The following is a 14,206-nucleotide window of genomic DNA, read 5'->3' as shown; positions in this document are numbered from 1 at the left end:
GAGGGTTTGTGGCTTCAGACACCTCCAATTAAAACACTGCCATTGTTACTACTACTGTTTTCCATTGTTTATAGAAGACCAGGAAGATGTGAACGTAGTTCACAACGTGATTCCCAGGGTCCTTACCTTATCCTGGCTGTCAATTGCTTGGTATACTTTGACATTGGCACCTGGCTCCATGAAGTCTCCAAACAGAACTGGCAGCATGGGAATGACCTCCTTAAAAGTGGTGCCAAACTCCTCCATCTTCTTCGTCATTAGGTTGTCAAACCAGCTCCGGTCCTCGTCGCTGACCAAGCGATCACGGAACACTCGGCAGCTCTCATGGTACCACAATCTCAGCAGGTGCTCTTTGTTCTGGTAGGAAATCCCAGCAAAACAGCCCCCGTGAGAGAAGCAGAGAAGTGTTATGAGCGTTGCTGTCAGGAAAGCTGGTTCCTGCCCAGCATGTGGCCAGCTCCACTCCTGTTAGAAGGCAGCTGGAGCGGAGAAAGAACTGGGCGGAGGAAGCTGCTTTCCCTTCTCCTCTCAAAAACAACTCTTGTCAAAACAGCTGCTTTGCAGAGAGCTCATTACAGCTTCAGCTTATCCCCCTCTATTTGTCCATATGTCAGCCTTTCTTCGAGAGATTTAAATTTTATGTTCTTTGTTTTTATCTTTCCCCAGTTTGATTTAATTTTTACGGTTTTCTTGTGTGTTTTTTGAAAGATCCTCTTATTTGGTTGATAGCACAGAACCTATAGTACTTAGGGCCTTAAGTACTTCCAGTGATAATTCAATCTCTACTGGCCAGTTTGGAGCCAGAGCAAGGTCCTCAGGAGAGCTGAAGGGGCAGAAGCCTCCACTGACAGAAGCAGGTAATAGAACAACACTTCCGCCCCTGCTTGGTCCCTGTCTGATCCCCCATGGCTCCATCCAGCCCTGAATGGGTGGGCTGTGTCCTACTGACTCCCTGTGGCCACTCACCTGCTTCACCATGCCAAGGAAGGCCTGTGATGAAGGGGGGGGTCTGCCTGCTACTGGTACCAGGCAATATAGCCAAAGGGGAGGCCACCACACCCACTGAGCAGTATCAAAATGCATCTCCAAAGGGAAATTGAAGCCTGTTCACAGGCCTGTGGATGAGGCCTCAACTAGAACATTTCTGGTCTTGCCCTGGGTGGCAGGGCTGTGCTGATGGGAGGACTCACCTCGACCTTGCTGGGTTCAGCCATGAGCATGCCCTGGAACACCTTTGAGAGGTCTCTCAGGTTGAAGGTGTAATGTGACTTTGCTGGCGTGGGCAGCAGCTGGGATGTGATGGTCAAATACACGGAGATTGTGGCATCTACTAAGGGCTCATTCAAGTCTTTTACTGCATCTGCTCCTGCTGCAGAGACAGAAGTAGTGGGAGAGGATGTCAAGATGGTGACTCTGGGCTGAGAAGGTCCTTGCAGTGCAGGAAGGTGGCACTGAGTGTCAGAGGTGCTAGCTAGGACTTGGGCAGGAATGCACTTTTTTCTGCTTTTTTCGGCAGAGACACTGAGGGACCTGACCAAGCACCTGCTCACTGCAGTGGACAGCTGCCAATGGGTTTATCAACTAATGTGAATCAGATTTGGGAGTGGAAGAATGTTTCACAATGATTCTGTGGTGTGAAGACTTCATGCCCCCCAGGAACAGAGGAGGCACTGCCAGACAGGTAATTGATGCCTACCTGAAATATTCCAGACAGATTTTCCTTCTCCCTCCTTGCATTCCTGCAGTGAAATCTTAGCTACTTTTAAGCTAGAAGGTGTGAGTGCCCTCTTAGCTAAACCCCTGCAATTTACTATGCCCAGCAAAGGCAAAGCCACGGAGGAATAATTTCTTATGCAATAGTCTGGCAAGGTTTAAACACAGCTGCCAGTTTTAGAGCATAATTATTTTTTTTCTCCCAATGAAGCTTATTACAAACACTCCTGGAGAAGTAGAGCCCTCTGACACCCCAGCATTTTGCGCTGTTTTGCATTATTTCAAAAATCCTTTAGTTTCTCTCTAAACTGCAGCTAGATGTTTCAGTGTGCCCCTGAAATCACAGTCAGGTACTGGTGCTTCTGAATATTGCAAGCACTCAGAAAGCTCTGCTTTGCTTCTCCCATAGCTGACTATTCTCACTCCTTTCTACTGGCGTATTTGCAGATGAGGGCATATTTGCAAAGATGATCCTAAATTCCCACCCTGTCAAGTATAAGAGGACTCATTTCACTCCAAATGAACCCTTTTTTCATGGTGGCTGTAGCACCATGCTCAGATCCACCCTACTCAGCTGTCTACAGGCTGCAGCAGATGGAGAGTAACAGAAGGCTCTGCTTCCACAGAAGGCTGTTGTCTGGGCAAGTGTCTGCCTGCTGAAAGCACAGGTAAGTTGTGCCATGCTGTGCTCACCAGCTTGTTCTGTTCACAGTCTCTCTCATCTTTCTGCTCTTACTTACGCACTGGATTTCTGTAACTTTTTTCTCCTAGGAGTCCATCTAGAAAAAGACAAAAAAATGAGTTCCAGCTTAACCTATTGAGGTTAAGAATATCTGCATTGTCCATCACAAAAAAAAATCCTCTTTGAAAGGCCCAGGCTATAGGATAACATAAGCAACAGTGAAAGCCAAAGCTAAAGTTTGCTGATTTGCACCAGCTGAGTTTGGCCCTGAGACTAAACAGTGTATGAGCTCTCTGTTTGCTAAGCCTCATAAAACACTTTCCCTAAAGCATCTTCAAGCAACTACTCCAAGTTCCAGTTTTCAACACTTTGATCAGATTATCAATATTAATTCCTCCTGTTCCAAACTCCATTACCATCTGGTCGACTTGCAACATGAGGAGAAGGTGGCAGTTTTCTGCAGGACTTACCCATCCAGCTGCCGAGGATGGTGGAGAAGATCTTCTTCTTGCTGCTGTCATCCATCTCGGTGAAGGAGAGGTAGTTGAAATGGCGAGTGAGGCGTGGGGTGACAGGATTCCTTCCCCCTCCAGGAGGTCCCATGGCACAGACAAAATTAATATCTACCAGCCTCTTAAAAGTACCTTGGAGAGAGCAAAATCAGGAATGAATGCTGAGTTGTAGCTAAAAACCCTCGCCAGAAATCTCCACAGCAGGTACACGTATCTAACAGGCCAACTCTTGCCAAGAGCTCTGGGCACAGGATCTGGCTCATACCGATCTGTTTTCGGTCGTACCAGCCCTGGTGGTCCATCCACTGCCGCAGCAGCTCGATGGGTGGCTGAGCTCCGTACTGCTCCAGCATGGGCATGTTCAAGTCGTCGATAAAAAAGATGAAGTATCGACCAACTGGAGGCCCGAACACTCCCTTCCGCCTGCAAGGACAGAACCAGTGTCAGGACAACTCCTATTGCAAAGGTACTCCTAACTTGATCCAAAAGCATCTTTTTTTCCTCTGGATGCTTCCTGAGTCAACAGTTTCAGCTATTTTTACACTTGATACACTCCTTTGTAAGGGCCTTTGCATGGAAAAGATCTGGAGCGATGTTCCAAGCTTCTTTCCAAGCACGGGTGAAATTTTGTCTACTTATGCAAAATGCCAAGGAGTAAATGGGTGCATATAAAAGCAAAGCTTGAGCCCACGAACCTGTTGGAAACTTCCAACCAGCGGCTGACCAGGGAGGCGAAATGGAAGCTGTTTACTGTGGGGAGTAGGACTGCGGGTGGGCAGCCACATTTTCTCCCTTCATCACTTTCTGTAAAGATCCCACACCAGGGTTTGCAAACACCTGTGCTGTGAAATGTAGTATTTCTGGAATAACTAGAATTGGAGCAACTTTTACCAACCCTCACTAATCCTTCTCACTTTCCTGCCATTATAACAAGCTATTATTGGCCCTCACAATCCCAGCTCAGATGTGCTGTGTGGAGTACTTGTTATCCACAGCTGTACATGCTCAGGGCCCCTTCAGGTCTCGGGATGAAACTAAATAGCCCAGTTGATAGAAACACTGAGCTCAGGGATACTGCCCTTGCACACACAGAAAGGAATCTTGCCTCTTATCCAATTTGCTGTCGATGAGATCCTGGGTTTGGTTAGCAGAGGTGCGTGCTGAAAACATCAGGAAGTGGGTGATGTATTTGTTAGGCAAGTTCTTCAAAAGCTTGTCTGCAATTGTGAGAGTTTTCCCTGTGCCAGTGGGACCAATGCAGAGAACCTAGAAGCACAATCAGCAATGCAGCATAATCACAGGCAAGCAGTCTGTGTTTCCCAGCACTCTGACATTTGCTGGAGGAAATGCAGATTACTGCTCTTTTAGGCATTTAAAGGTTGGGAGAGGACTGTTGGCCTTGCTTCTTCAGTAAGGTCAGCTGCCCAACACCAAAGTCTCTTGGTGTGGATGGAATCCAACCAGAGAAATATGAAATGGAACTGTAGGAAACAGGTAAAGAGGGATGGTGATGGGCTATCTAGCAATTGCTGTGTTTTGATTGAACAGCTGAGTGTTGATATTCCTTTGGGGTGCTGCCATGGTGCCTGGGGACTGAATGGATAACTCCTAGTGTTTAAACACAGATTGGAGCAGAGAAATACAAACCTGTGGGAGTGGGAAATAATCTCAAAGTATTAGGTAGCTGTTAAGTTCTGACTGCACTGGGAGAGGAAGAGGCTGAATCAAAAATTCAAAGACAAGGCTGGGCACATACTGGCTTATAGTTGGTGAGCAACAGCTCCAGCAGATAGGCCATGCGGACTGTGTTCATCGTGGGCACAATAATGTCACAGAAGTTGGTGTCTGGAACCATGGTGAACTTTGCTGTAGCATCCAGCCACACCTCCCAGCGCACCTGAAAGATTGGAGTCCGCTTAGAGGGGGCAATTGCATCTATCCCTTCTAGGAAAAGGAAAACTATTGCTGCTCTTTTCCCTGTCACCACTCCCTGTGTAATAGCTCGGATTCTGATGAGAAATTCAGGTTTCCAGCCCCTCTGTTGAGTCTTGCCACCCTTACCTTTCTGTATGGCAATGCTGGGAGTGTTCGATTCATTACTTTTGGGAGGGACAGAGCCCAAGAGTTAGAGGTTATTGTCCCAGCAGCGACACACCTGCCCTCCCTCCTGAGAATTGGGATCAAAGCGGGATGGAGCACTTGTGGTATTTGCAAGAACAGGAATTCTGCCCATGACAGAGGGCCGAAGGGGGCTTATCTGGGATCCTGTCTTCCCATTCCATGCCATCGCCCACGTTGCACTCAGAGGCACGTGAGATTTTCTACTTGTACAAGACATGGATCCCTTGTGCTAGATGGAAGCTGCAGATGAACCTCCCAGAGGCCACTGTACAAATGAGACAGAGGTTCTGCCAGGGCTGTGCTGGAGAATACAGGAGAAAATCTACATTCCTGACCACCCCATGTGGCCTTCCTACTGAGACCACACTGGCACCTTCTGCTAAGCATCTGACACTCACGTAGGGTTCTTTTCTTTCACTTCAGGAAGGGGAAGCATTTTCCCTCCTTTTTAAATTCATTTTAGCCCAGAGTCTGGTGACTGTCAGTCAAGATGACCCTGACATGCGCTACACTGCTGTCTCTTGTGAAAAAGATGGAATATTTGTCTGCCTTGCTGCTACTCCAGACTCTGCTGCACACAGCTCTTCTGCTGTTGTTCACTGCTTTCTAACCCTGTCCTCCAGCAGCCACACCTGTGCCACCTCTGACTTTTCTGAGCACTGACCTGGGCACTCAGGTCTCAACTGACCAGCTCTTGGCTCAGCTTTGAAAGACCTGGTTCACAACTTTGAAGGCAAGAAACTGCCTTCTTGATTCAATGAAAAGCTTAATTTTGATTTAAACATTCTTGTTTGCTTCCTTTAGGCCTTTCTTATTTGCCCTTGATGAGAAAATCCCACCAAATCCTGTAGGACTGTGTTGCTTCCTGGCCCCTCCTCCTAAATTACCTAGCTTGGAATAAAAAATGAAATACTTTACCTCTCTAACTACTTCCTCATCCACATCTTCTTCAGTACTGCTAAGTCCAGCATCATCCAGTTTATAGTCATAAACCAGTCCTTCTTCTGGGAAGAGTAACCGGATCTGTGAGAATAAAGATGTAGTGAACCTGGCTGCCACTCAGCTGAATTCTCAGGAGGATATGCACTACTTCAAGGAAGACTTTACTAATGGGATGCTACCCAGGCCAGGGGGCTCAGGTCTCTCCCAGAACTTCCAGCTCCAGGGATCCCTTTGAGAAAGTGGCATACCAGATGCCAAGAGGAAGTCCATCCAAAGCCTCCAGGCATTCAGCTCTGATCCCCATTCCTCACTACTAATTCTTCTACAACGAGAGAAGATCGGCTTTTCCTTTACTCACCCTTTCCTTTGCCATCTTATTCCTGAGCCATGAGCTGAAGGCCTCACGACCTGCGGAGTCTCCAGTAGCGCCCACACTCCAGATCAAGGCAAATATAAACCAAGGTTCGATCAGCTCTCCCATACGAGCAACCTTCTCCCGGGGAATCGTCTTAAATCCCTTAGAACCAGAGACAAGCAGAAGAAAAATTCTCAAGTGTAATTGAGGTGCACAAACCCCAGACTCTCCTTAATTTGCTCATAACTCTATTTAGCTTCTATGTAGTTTTTTCTAGCCAGTTTTTCACAGGCCTTGTTAATACATTCTGTGGATTAAAATTTGTTGTTTCATTGGTGTACTTGAGAGACTCTCTTTGCTGAACTAACGTCACTCAACAGGAGCTGGGAGAAGAATTTAGTCTTAGGTTTTTAATTTGAAAATTGCCCAGCCTTCTTCAATACTAATTCTCAAAGGACTTGCAATCTGAAGTGCATCACTGCTCAGCTCTGATCTCTGCTTTCCACTCATTCTCCAATTCCCTCTGCTATAAATAAAAATGAACCTCTACCCTCCAGCCTGGTAGGCATGGAGCTTATCTTGTGTTCCTTCAGTGGGCAGAGAATAATCCTTCCAGGTTTACTTGTGCTTTGCTGGATGTTGTATTACCTTCTGCCACATAGATGAGCTACAGCACGACCTTTCTGCACCAACATCTTGGTCTCTGGTGACTAACCCTTTCCATGACTTAGTGTCCTTAAGAGTTACAGGCACAAGTAACAGTGATAGAGGTAGCAAAATCTACCTTAATGGGAACGAAAGGCTGATACAAACATTCCAAGAGCACGAGGAGGCTCCTTGTGAGGTTACTGTCCGTTGAGGCAATTACCTCCTTCACAGAGCTTCGTAAAAAGTCGATGGCCTCCTGGAAAGACAGGCAGGGACAGCTTAGTGTCACCATCCAGCACAGCTGTCTATGGTTTTATCTTCTTGCTCACCTCCATCATGTTATGCTTAGCAGGGAGAGTGTGACTGAGAATGCTGCCATTTCCAACTGCATCCCAAGTACTACTGTTTTGTCTGGAGAAAAGCAAGCTGAATCCCTTGTTCAAGTCTTAACACCAAGAAACCTCTGGGCCTCCCTTTTGGTTCTGTGCAACAGTTACGTTCATCTTGTGCTATCTGTGCTGTTTAAGGGTTTGCTCCCTTCAGAGCTTTCCTTTGCAGCTCCAGGTTCTTCATTAAAATAATGGCTTATCAGCAGAGTAGAAATAACAAGACTTGTTTGTACAACCTTCTCCCTGGAGGTACTCCACTGTAAGCTATGAAACTGCACTAGGGATTGCTTTGTCCAGAAGATAATTTTAAAATGAAATAAAACCAACTATAATGACCAATAAGACTTAGTCACATCTACAGAGATCGGTGAGTAACCTCTATTAAAGCCACAAAAATCACAGAGAAGTTTCTATGATAGGTATTATGCTGGTATGAAATGTTCCCACAGTGGCATTTAAATCCAGGCCTTGACAAGTCTGGGCTGGTTGATATCCAAGCTGACATGGAAAGGCTGGAATAGAATGGTAGCTCACCTGGAGGAATCTCTTGAAGAGAGATTCCAGCTTCTGTGAGAAGCGCTGCATGATGTCTGGCATATTTTTCAGCCCGCATTCAATGAAGGGCTCCAGCCCCAAAATGCTGGGTTCCAGGTAAACCATGCCACAGCGGGAAACTGTGGCAGGGGAAGCAACAGCCAGATCCTGGACTTCAAACATCATGGTCATGCTCTGGAAATTATAGAAGAAAAGAAAGGATAAGGACCTGCTTGGTTTTGATACGTATTTCAGCGCAGGGAGGAAGGAGTACAGAAAACAGGCAGCAAAAGCGGGAGGGATGAGTTACCTCTGTCATCTTGATGATCTCCCCTGAGCTGAGGCACAGCTTCTTATTGTCATCAAGTACTGTGTTCATGTTCTCAATCCACAAAGCATCCACTGGCCCATCAAACATGTACCACTTCTTGTTGGAGTCAGTGGCCACGGTTCCCCGACGGATGAGTGTGGAAAAGATCCCATCTGTCCTGAAAGGCAGGAGGAAGGCAGGGCTTGGCCTGTTCTGGTTTTGCTGAAATAAATGGCAAAGTTCCCACCACAAAAGGCAATCTTATCTGGGTTCATGTGTCTCCGTTATCCATGAGCTGCAAAAAAGTCCACTTCATTCTTTTTTTTACTGAGACACATCTCAGCCTGAGTGACACCTCAAAACAATTTTTTTGGGCATTAGAATCTGGAATTCATGTCATTTAACTAACATGTCAACCTTCCCTTTAACATCTCTGTCCTCAGTGAAGAGTAAAGAGGCCTTGCTAGCATCCAGTTCAGGTCATAGGCAGGTTATCTGCTCTCTGGAGGTGCGTCTTTTTCTCTAGGTTACAGGGATAAATCCAGGCTAAAGAGCATGACCCTACCCTCTTTATAACTGAAGTTTCCCATCCCCAGCTGCCTGTGAACCCGGGTGGCACTGGAGCTGGTGACCAGGAGAGCAGACACAAGGAATGCTGGCTGTTGACAGCAAGAATTTAATCTGTACATGGAAACCTGGAGTGTAGTTTCCATTCAGACCCTGGACTCTACTCCCACTATTAAATATTTATTTGTTATTTTTCTAGTACTAGTGAATTCCAGAGTATTGTTACTGAGATCAAGGAAAAACAGTCTGTTCTAAGGCCCAGCTGATTAAAACAGATGGATTTGTCTGTAAATATATTTTAATGACTGCTGTATTTTTCTTTTTGCCACATTGACATGCCTGTGTGCTGCCCTCGGGTAGAGTCACATCATAAATAAACTGTTGAGCTTAACTGGAACTCCTATAAAATGTCCTTCAGTAAATATGTACCAGATCCTAAGCTGGGAAGTTCTGGTCACAGCATCAGTAATGTTTACTTGCTTGCACTTTTCCTAGAGGTAGTTAGTTTCATACATATTTAGTTTCCCTCATTTTACAGAACACAGTCTTTAGCTTTGCCCTGAAACAAGTGCTGGCTGACAGGGCCAAAGGGAGAGTCACACTGCTTCTCACATCCTAGCTTATGGATAAAGCGAGCTGCAAAGTCAACCTCGGGTCACATATGGAAACATAAGCAGTAGCACCTGGCTGTAAAGAGGGCAAGTGGGCTATTGGTTCTTGTTTCCAAACCATGTAAGCAAGCAGGAGCCCTGGCAACGGGAATGAAATGCCGCTTTATGCCTCAAAGTCATTCCTCATCACTCAAGGATACCAGAGTATTTATACAGAACAATTCAAGTGCGCAGTCCAGAGGTCACTTTTCTTCAGAAGCAACACAAATGTTTTTAAGCTGCTGTATCTTAGGAGCAGAGGCATGTGCTCCACAGCTATTGAATTATTGTTCTGCAGTTAATGCTGCAAGCTGAGCTGCAGGAACTGTCTGGGCATGTGCTGGCAGACAGGCCAAGCACACAATGAGGGATGTCAGCTTAAATCGCCGTGACTGGCTATTGTGGCTTGGTGGGGATAAGGACTTGATCGCTTCTGGTTTTATGCCACCACCCCAAATGGTTCTCAGCCTTGAAGAGAAGATGCTCAAGACCAGAAAAGTGTTTTCTGTCTGGAAGAAAGGAAAGAAGGTTTTGTACTTTACCACTCATGCGTTAGCAAGTTGAACTCTCCATAGAGCTGGCCCATTGTGATGGATTTGGGATTCAGTACAAAGTAGCGGACTGCTTCGTAATTCCCGCCACTGGCTGCAGGCTGACCTTTCAGTGATGTCATTGCAGCTGCCAGGACTTCATAACACTGCAAAAGCAGCACAGACAGAGAGTTAACTGCCATGGCTCCATAACGACAAAGCCACTTGCTCTCACAGCAACTGCATTCAAAAGGCAGTGAGAAAAGAGACATAGTGAAGCGTAATATCACAGTAAGGAGATACCTGGCTGAAATAAAAGCACAGAAATTAAGCACTCTGCATGCAGTGGAGGAGGAAGTTAGATCATCTGTGCAAGAGGCCTGAAGCACCTTGAGAGGTCAAAGTACGTCTCAGCCTTAGAAACCTGCAGCAGAACTAATAAGCCTCAGTCTAATCTCACAGCTCAAAAGAGTGAACCAGTAATATACCTCCCCATGGCTATAAATTTTTACTAACAGGCAGTATCTTTGTGCCCTGACTTCTATCTGAGAGCAGCTTCAAATGCCAGTACGGGTCTTCTGTGAAACTTAACCCTTTGCATCACTAGGTAGGTGATGGCTTGCTGGGGCCAGCAAACTGTCTCACTCATACCTTTGTCTTTCCAGAACCTGTTGGTCCCACCAGCATCAGGCCGTGACGAACCACGGTGGTCTCGTACAGCTGGATGCACTTCGTGACAAAACCTGTACAGGAAGATGATGCAGAGTGGGTCTGGGAACAGTCTCTTTCCTAGGACAGCATGCTGGACTAAAAGCCCAGGTCCAGAGGGAGCTTGTGGAGAGCCTTTTTCCTCACCATCAACATCCTTCAGATTCGCCTGGATGCAGGATTTGCGGATGGCTTCTTCCAGGATGCCATAATCAACAGGTGTTTCTCTGATATTTGGAAATAAATCTGAGACAATACCATTGAAGAGTTTGAGGTCATCCTGCAGGAATTTGGGTACGTTGGCATCCCTAATAGCTCGCAGGCAGATCAGCTCCTGCAAGGATTTAAGAACTCAAGACTTCAGAGATCTTTCCTCTCATATGAGGATGCAGAAAAGGCCCCATAAGTCCATGGCAGTGTGAAGTACAAGCACATTTACCTCATCCATATCAGGATTCTCTCTTTTGAGATTGCCAGCTGTTGAGATGACAGTCTTCACAGCTCTCATCCCAAAGTCATAGTGGTCCTGAAAAAGGCACAGAGGAAACAATGTCATCAGATAGAGGAGTACCACCTAAAAAAGTAAACTTATGCATGCACTCAGTTAACAGCTGAGAAAAGAAAAATGAGAGAGTTATGCTTTCAGAACAATTCCTCCTTCATTCAAGTCTGCTCTCATGATCCTTCAAACAACTAATTACTCTTCAGCTGTACAGTCTACGAATGAGGAAGATGTGAATAAGTGCATGATGAAAAATCCTAGGTAGAACGAAAAGCAGGTAGGGCTGTTTGGCTCAACTGTCCTGCCACTGTAACCCTAAATATTCTTTAAGGTGAATCCAGCCACAGGAGCAGAAATGAGAATTAGAAAGAAAGAAGGAAGATGAAGAAAGGGTGTGGTGACCTTTTTGAGATATGCTATCACAAGGTACCAAGAAAACCATCCAGGTACTTCATGCCTAGGCTGAGAAAGTCTCACATTCGAAAAACATTCATGGACATTAGGGCATCTACCTGGGAGCTGAGCTGTTCTGACAACAGTTTGAATGTTGTGGTGATCTTCTTTGCAAGGACTTTGGCTTCATTAAACCCAAAGGAGTAGAGTGAGATCTCAGCAATCATGGAGTAATCTGGGACCATCATAGCCACAGGACGAAAGAGAGCCTGGAACACACACATCCAACACATCGTCAAAACACTGGCATTTCTTGCTTTTTTCCCAGCAAACTGAAAAGGCTGAGTATCCATCCCAGACTGTTTGGAGGACACAGCATGAGTGTGCCTGGCAGCTCTCACTGCAGCATTCCTGCAGACTGCAATCTGAACGGTGCCATTTCCTTACACAAGTGTTTCAATCTCAAAGTGATCCTTGAGACTTTCCAAATGTGTCACACCCTAACCCTTGTCACAGACACACTGCTGGGTCCAGGCAGCACCCAGCACCTGTACTGCCCCTCTTCTTTCTGTCTGGGCAGCCTGCCCTCCTCACCTTCAGGTTATCGGGCAGTTCAGTGCGCCCAGCATACCCTGGGTTCATCGTGATGAAGACTGCACAGGATGGCACCAGTGGGATCTCTGTGCCTTCAAATATAAAGGTTTCCACCTGGAAAATTAAAAATATGATCATCCTCAAAGAACAGAGCCTGACCTGCAAACTAAATAATGAAGCAGAATTTTCCAAGAGGAGAACAATGGCTTTTAGTTGTTAAATTATAAAGCACAAACACAGCTGCCCACAACTGTAGTGACTCAATCGGGTCCCACTGCAGGAACCCAGTATTACCAGCAATATTTTTCCTTGTATAAAAAACTGGGCTTGTTGAAGATTTATTTATAGGTTAATTATTATTTTTTGGTTTTTTACTCTTGAACAGACTTCTATCCCTCCAGCTGTAAACAAATGTCTTTCCATTTATTTTGCACTAGAGATCAGAGCTGCATTAATTCATGGCAAAGAGGGCAAAGAGAAACCTAAATCCTTTTTAAAGCTGTGTAGGTAGTAATTTCAGATGGGGGATAAAGTAATGCAGAAGAATTTACACAGAGCAAGTTTCTAATTCCAAGCCAAAGTCAAGGAGGTTCAGGTCTTAACCCTTCTGGGCCTCCAGAGAACAAAGCAGAGGCTGGCTGCTAGACTGGCTGACAGCTGAATCTCCATTAAAGCCAACAATGCACAACAATTCACTTTACAATGCAACTCTGTGTGTGCATGAATATACTTCTTTCTGCACATACTGGATTTTGTGAATCCACCAAAGCTTGGTTAACACATTTAGACAAATTTGGTGCTGAGCAGCTCATGGCAGAACACTGGCTGCCTTTATCATACCTCCAATTTTTATCAGCTCAGTGGATCTGTATCAGAGTGTCTCTCACACCAAAGTCTGCTGGCATTACAGTTCAAGCTGAGAGGTACTTCAGGCTGTGAGAGTAGGGGCAACTCTGGCAGCCCAGACTGGGGTGAAGTTAAAAATTCCCCTGAGGATGTTGACTGCGTAATGTACCACAGTTAGGACATCGTTCAAACCTCTCCTCAAGGATGCCTGTTCGAGTTGCCCCTGAGCAGTGAAGCTTGTCCTCCATGAAGGAGTGTGCAGAGACAAGGACTTGCCTGAGCTAGCTCCAGTGGAGATTTTTTTGCCTGCCTTTGCATCCCCATGTTTCTTACATACCCTCTGCTGCTGTGCTTTCTGGATGGTTGTGATCTGCTGGGCCACCACAGACAGCACCTCGATATCGATGCGGTTGAACTCATCAAAGCAAGCCCAGGCACCAGAGCTGGGCAAGGAAGGAACAGTGAAGGGAATCAGGAACACCACACAGGAGCAAACTTGCAGTCAGAAGTTCAGCTAGCTCTCGAAATAATATATCCACATACTGGGTAGGCATAACAGAGACCAGAAGTGAACACAAAAGGGCCCTGATGTCCCATGGCAAACAGGGACACAGCCACAGTGTCCTGGCTCAGTGGACACCCTGACTGTGCATTCCAGGCCATGCGATGAGTGACCATGGCAGTACCTGATCCTAGAGCTTGGGACAGATTCTGCATGGTATAGATTTGAGCTTTAAAGAGTTGTCCTGTTGAATTCCTGGTTTGTACCTGAGCTGTAAGTGTAGCAGGTACAGTTTAGGTAACTCTTAAGTCCATTTTTCAGAGTTTGAAAAACTGTGTATAAAGCTGGAAGCATGCATATGAGGAAGGTGATCTTCCCACAAGGCATGGCTTAAGAAATAAGTTAAATTACTTACAAAAAAAACATCTGAGAAAAGAATATCAGCTTTTGTCAGAGTAACTAATTCAGATTCACCAGTGTGCAACAGACTAATTGGACCAGCTCTGTTTGAAATGTAGAGAAGAGAGAAGCCTCTCTGAGAGGATCCCTCAGGGCTTAGAGCAGTCTCTCTTGGCTGCTCAATTTTGAATACTCTCAGCAGATTCTCTTCTTCTTAAGATTAAGCAGCTTGTGGGCTGAATCTCAGTCCAACATGGATGATATTAAAATAAAGGCCAAAGCTGCAAACATTTGCACAGGTGGATTAGT

The 14,206-nt window shown here is 45.8% G+C and overlaps 1 protein-coding gene across 1 annotated transcript in view; it reads right to left on the bottom strand.

Annotated features, from left to right (window-relative positions):
• The window catches only part of DNAH1 (dynein axonemal heavy chain 1), a gene marked incomplete at both ends in the record, with an annotated part of 105,504 nt that overhangs the window by 22,892 nt on the left and 68,406 nt on the right, over positions 1 to 14,206 (bottom strand). The window contains 19 exons of the mRNA XM_082288782.1: positions 127 to 357; positions 1,191 to 1,369; positions 2,454 to 2,492; positions 2,866 to 3,039; positions 3,173 to 3,330; positions 4,013 to 4,173; positions 4,664 to 4,804; positions 5,947 to 6,051; positions 6,329 to 6,487; positions 7,110 to 7,229; positions 7,897 to 8,091; positions 8,207 to 8,384; positions 9,966 to 10,120; positions 10,605 to 10,696; positions 10,809 to 10,995; positions 11,101 to 11,187; positions 11,676 to 11,825; positions 12,151 to 12,264; positions 13,334 to 13,439. Of these exons, the coding sequence (XP_082144908.1) occupies positions 127 to 357; positions 1,191 to 1,369; positions 2,454 to 2,492; positions 2,866 to 3,039; positions 3,173 to 3,330; positions 4,013 to 4,173; positions 4,664 to 4,804; positions 5,947 to 6,051; positions 6,329 to 6,487; positions 7,110 to 7,229; positions 7,897 to 8,091; positions 8,207 to 8,384; positions 9,966 to 10,120; positions 10,605 to 10,696; positions 10,809 to 10,995; positions 11,101 to 11,187; positions 11,676 to 11,825; positions 12,151 to 12,264; positions 13,334 to 13,439 (2,731 nt within the window). The remainder of the gene's footprint in view (positions 1 to 126; positions 358 to 1,190; positions 1,370 to 2,453; positions 2,493 to 2,865; positions 3,040 to 3,172; positions 3,331 to 4,012; positions 4,174 to 4,663; positions 4,805 to 5,946; positions 6,052 to 6,328; positions 6,488 to 7,109; positions 7,230 to 7,896; positions 8,092 to 8,206; positions 8,385 to 9,965; positions 10,121 to 10,604; positions 10,697 to 10,808; positions 10,996 to 11,100; positions 11,188 to 11,675; positions 11,826 to 12,150; positions 12,265 to 13,333; positions 13,440 to 14,206) is intronic.

This window comes from Coloeus monedula (assembly GCF_965178545.1).
Source record: "Coloeus monedula genome assembly, chromosome: 11".
Taxonomy (NCBI): Eukaryota; Metazoa; Chordata; class Aves; order Passeriformes; family Corvidae; genus Coloeus; species Coloeus monedula.
This window is presented reverse-complemented; position numbering and strand designations above follow the sequence as displayed.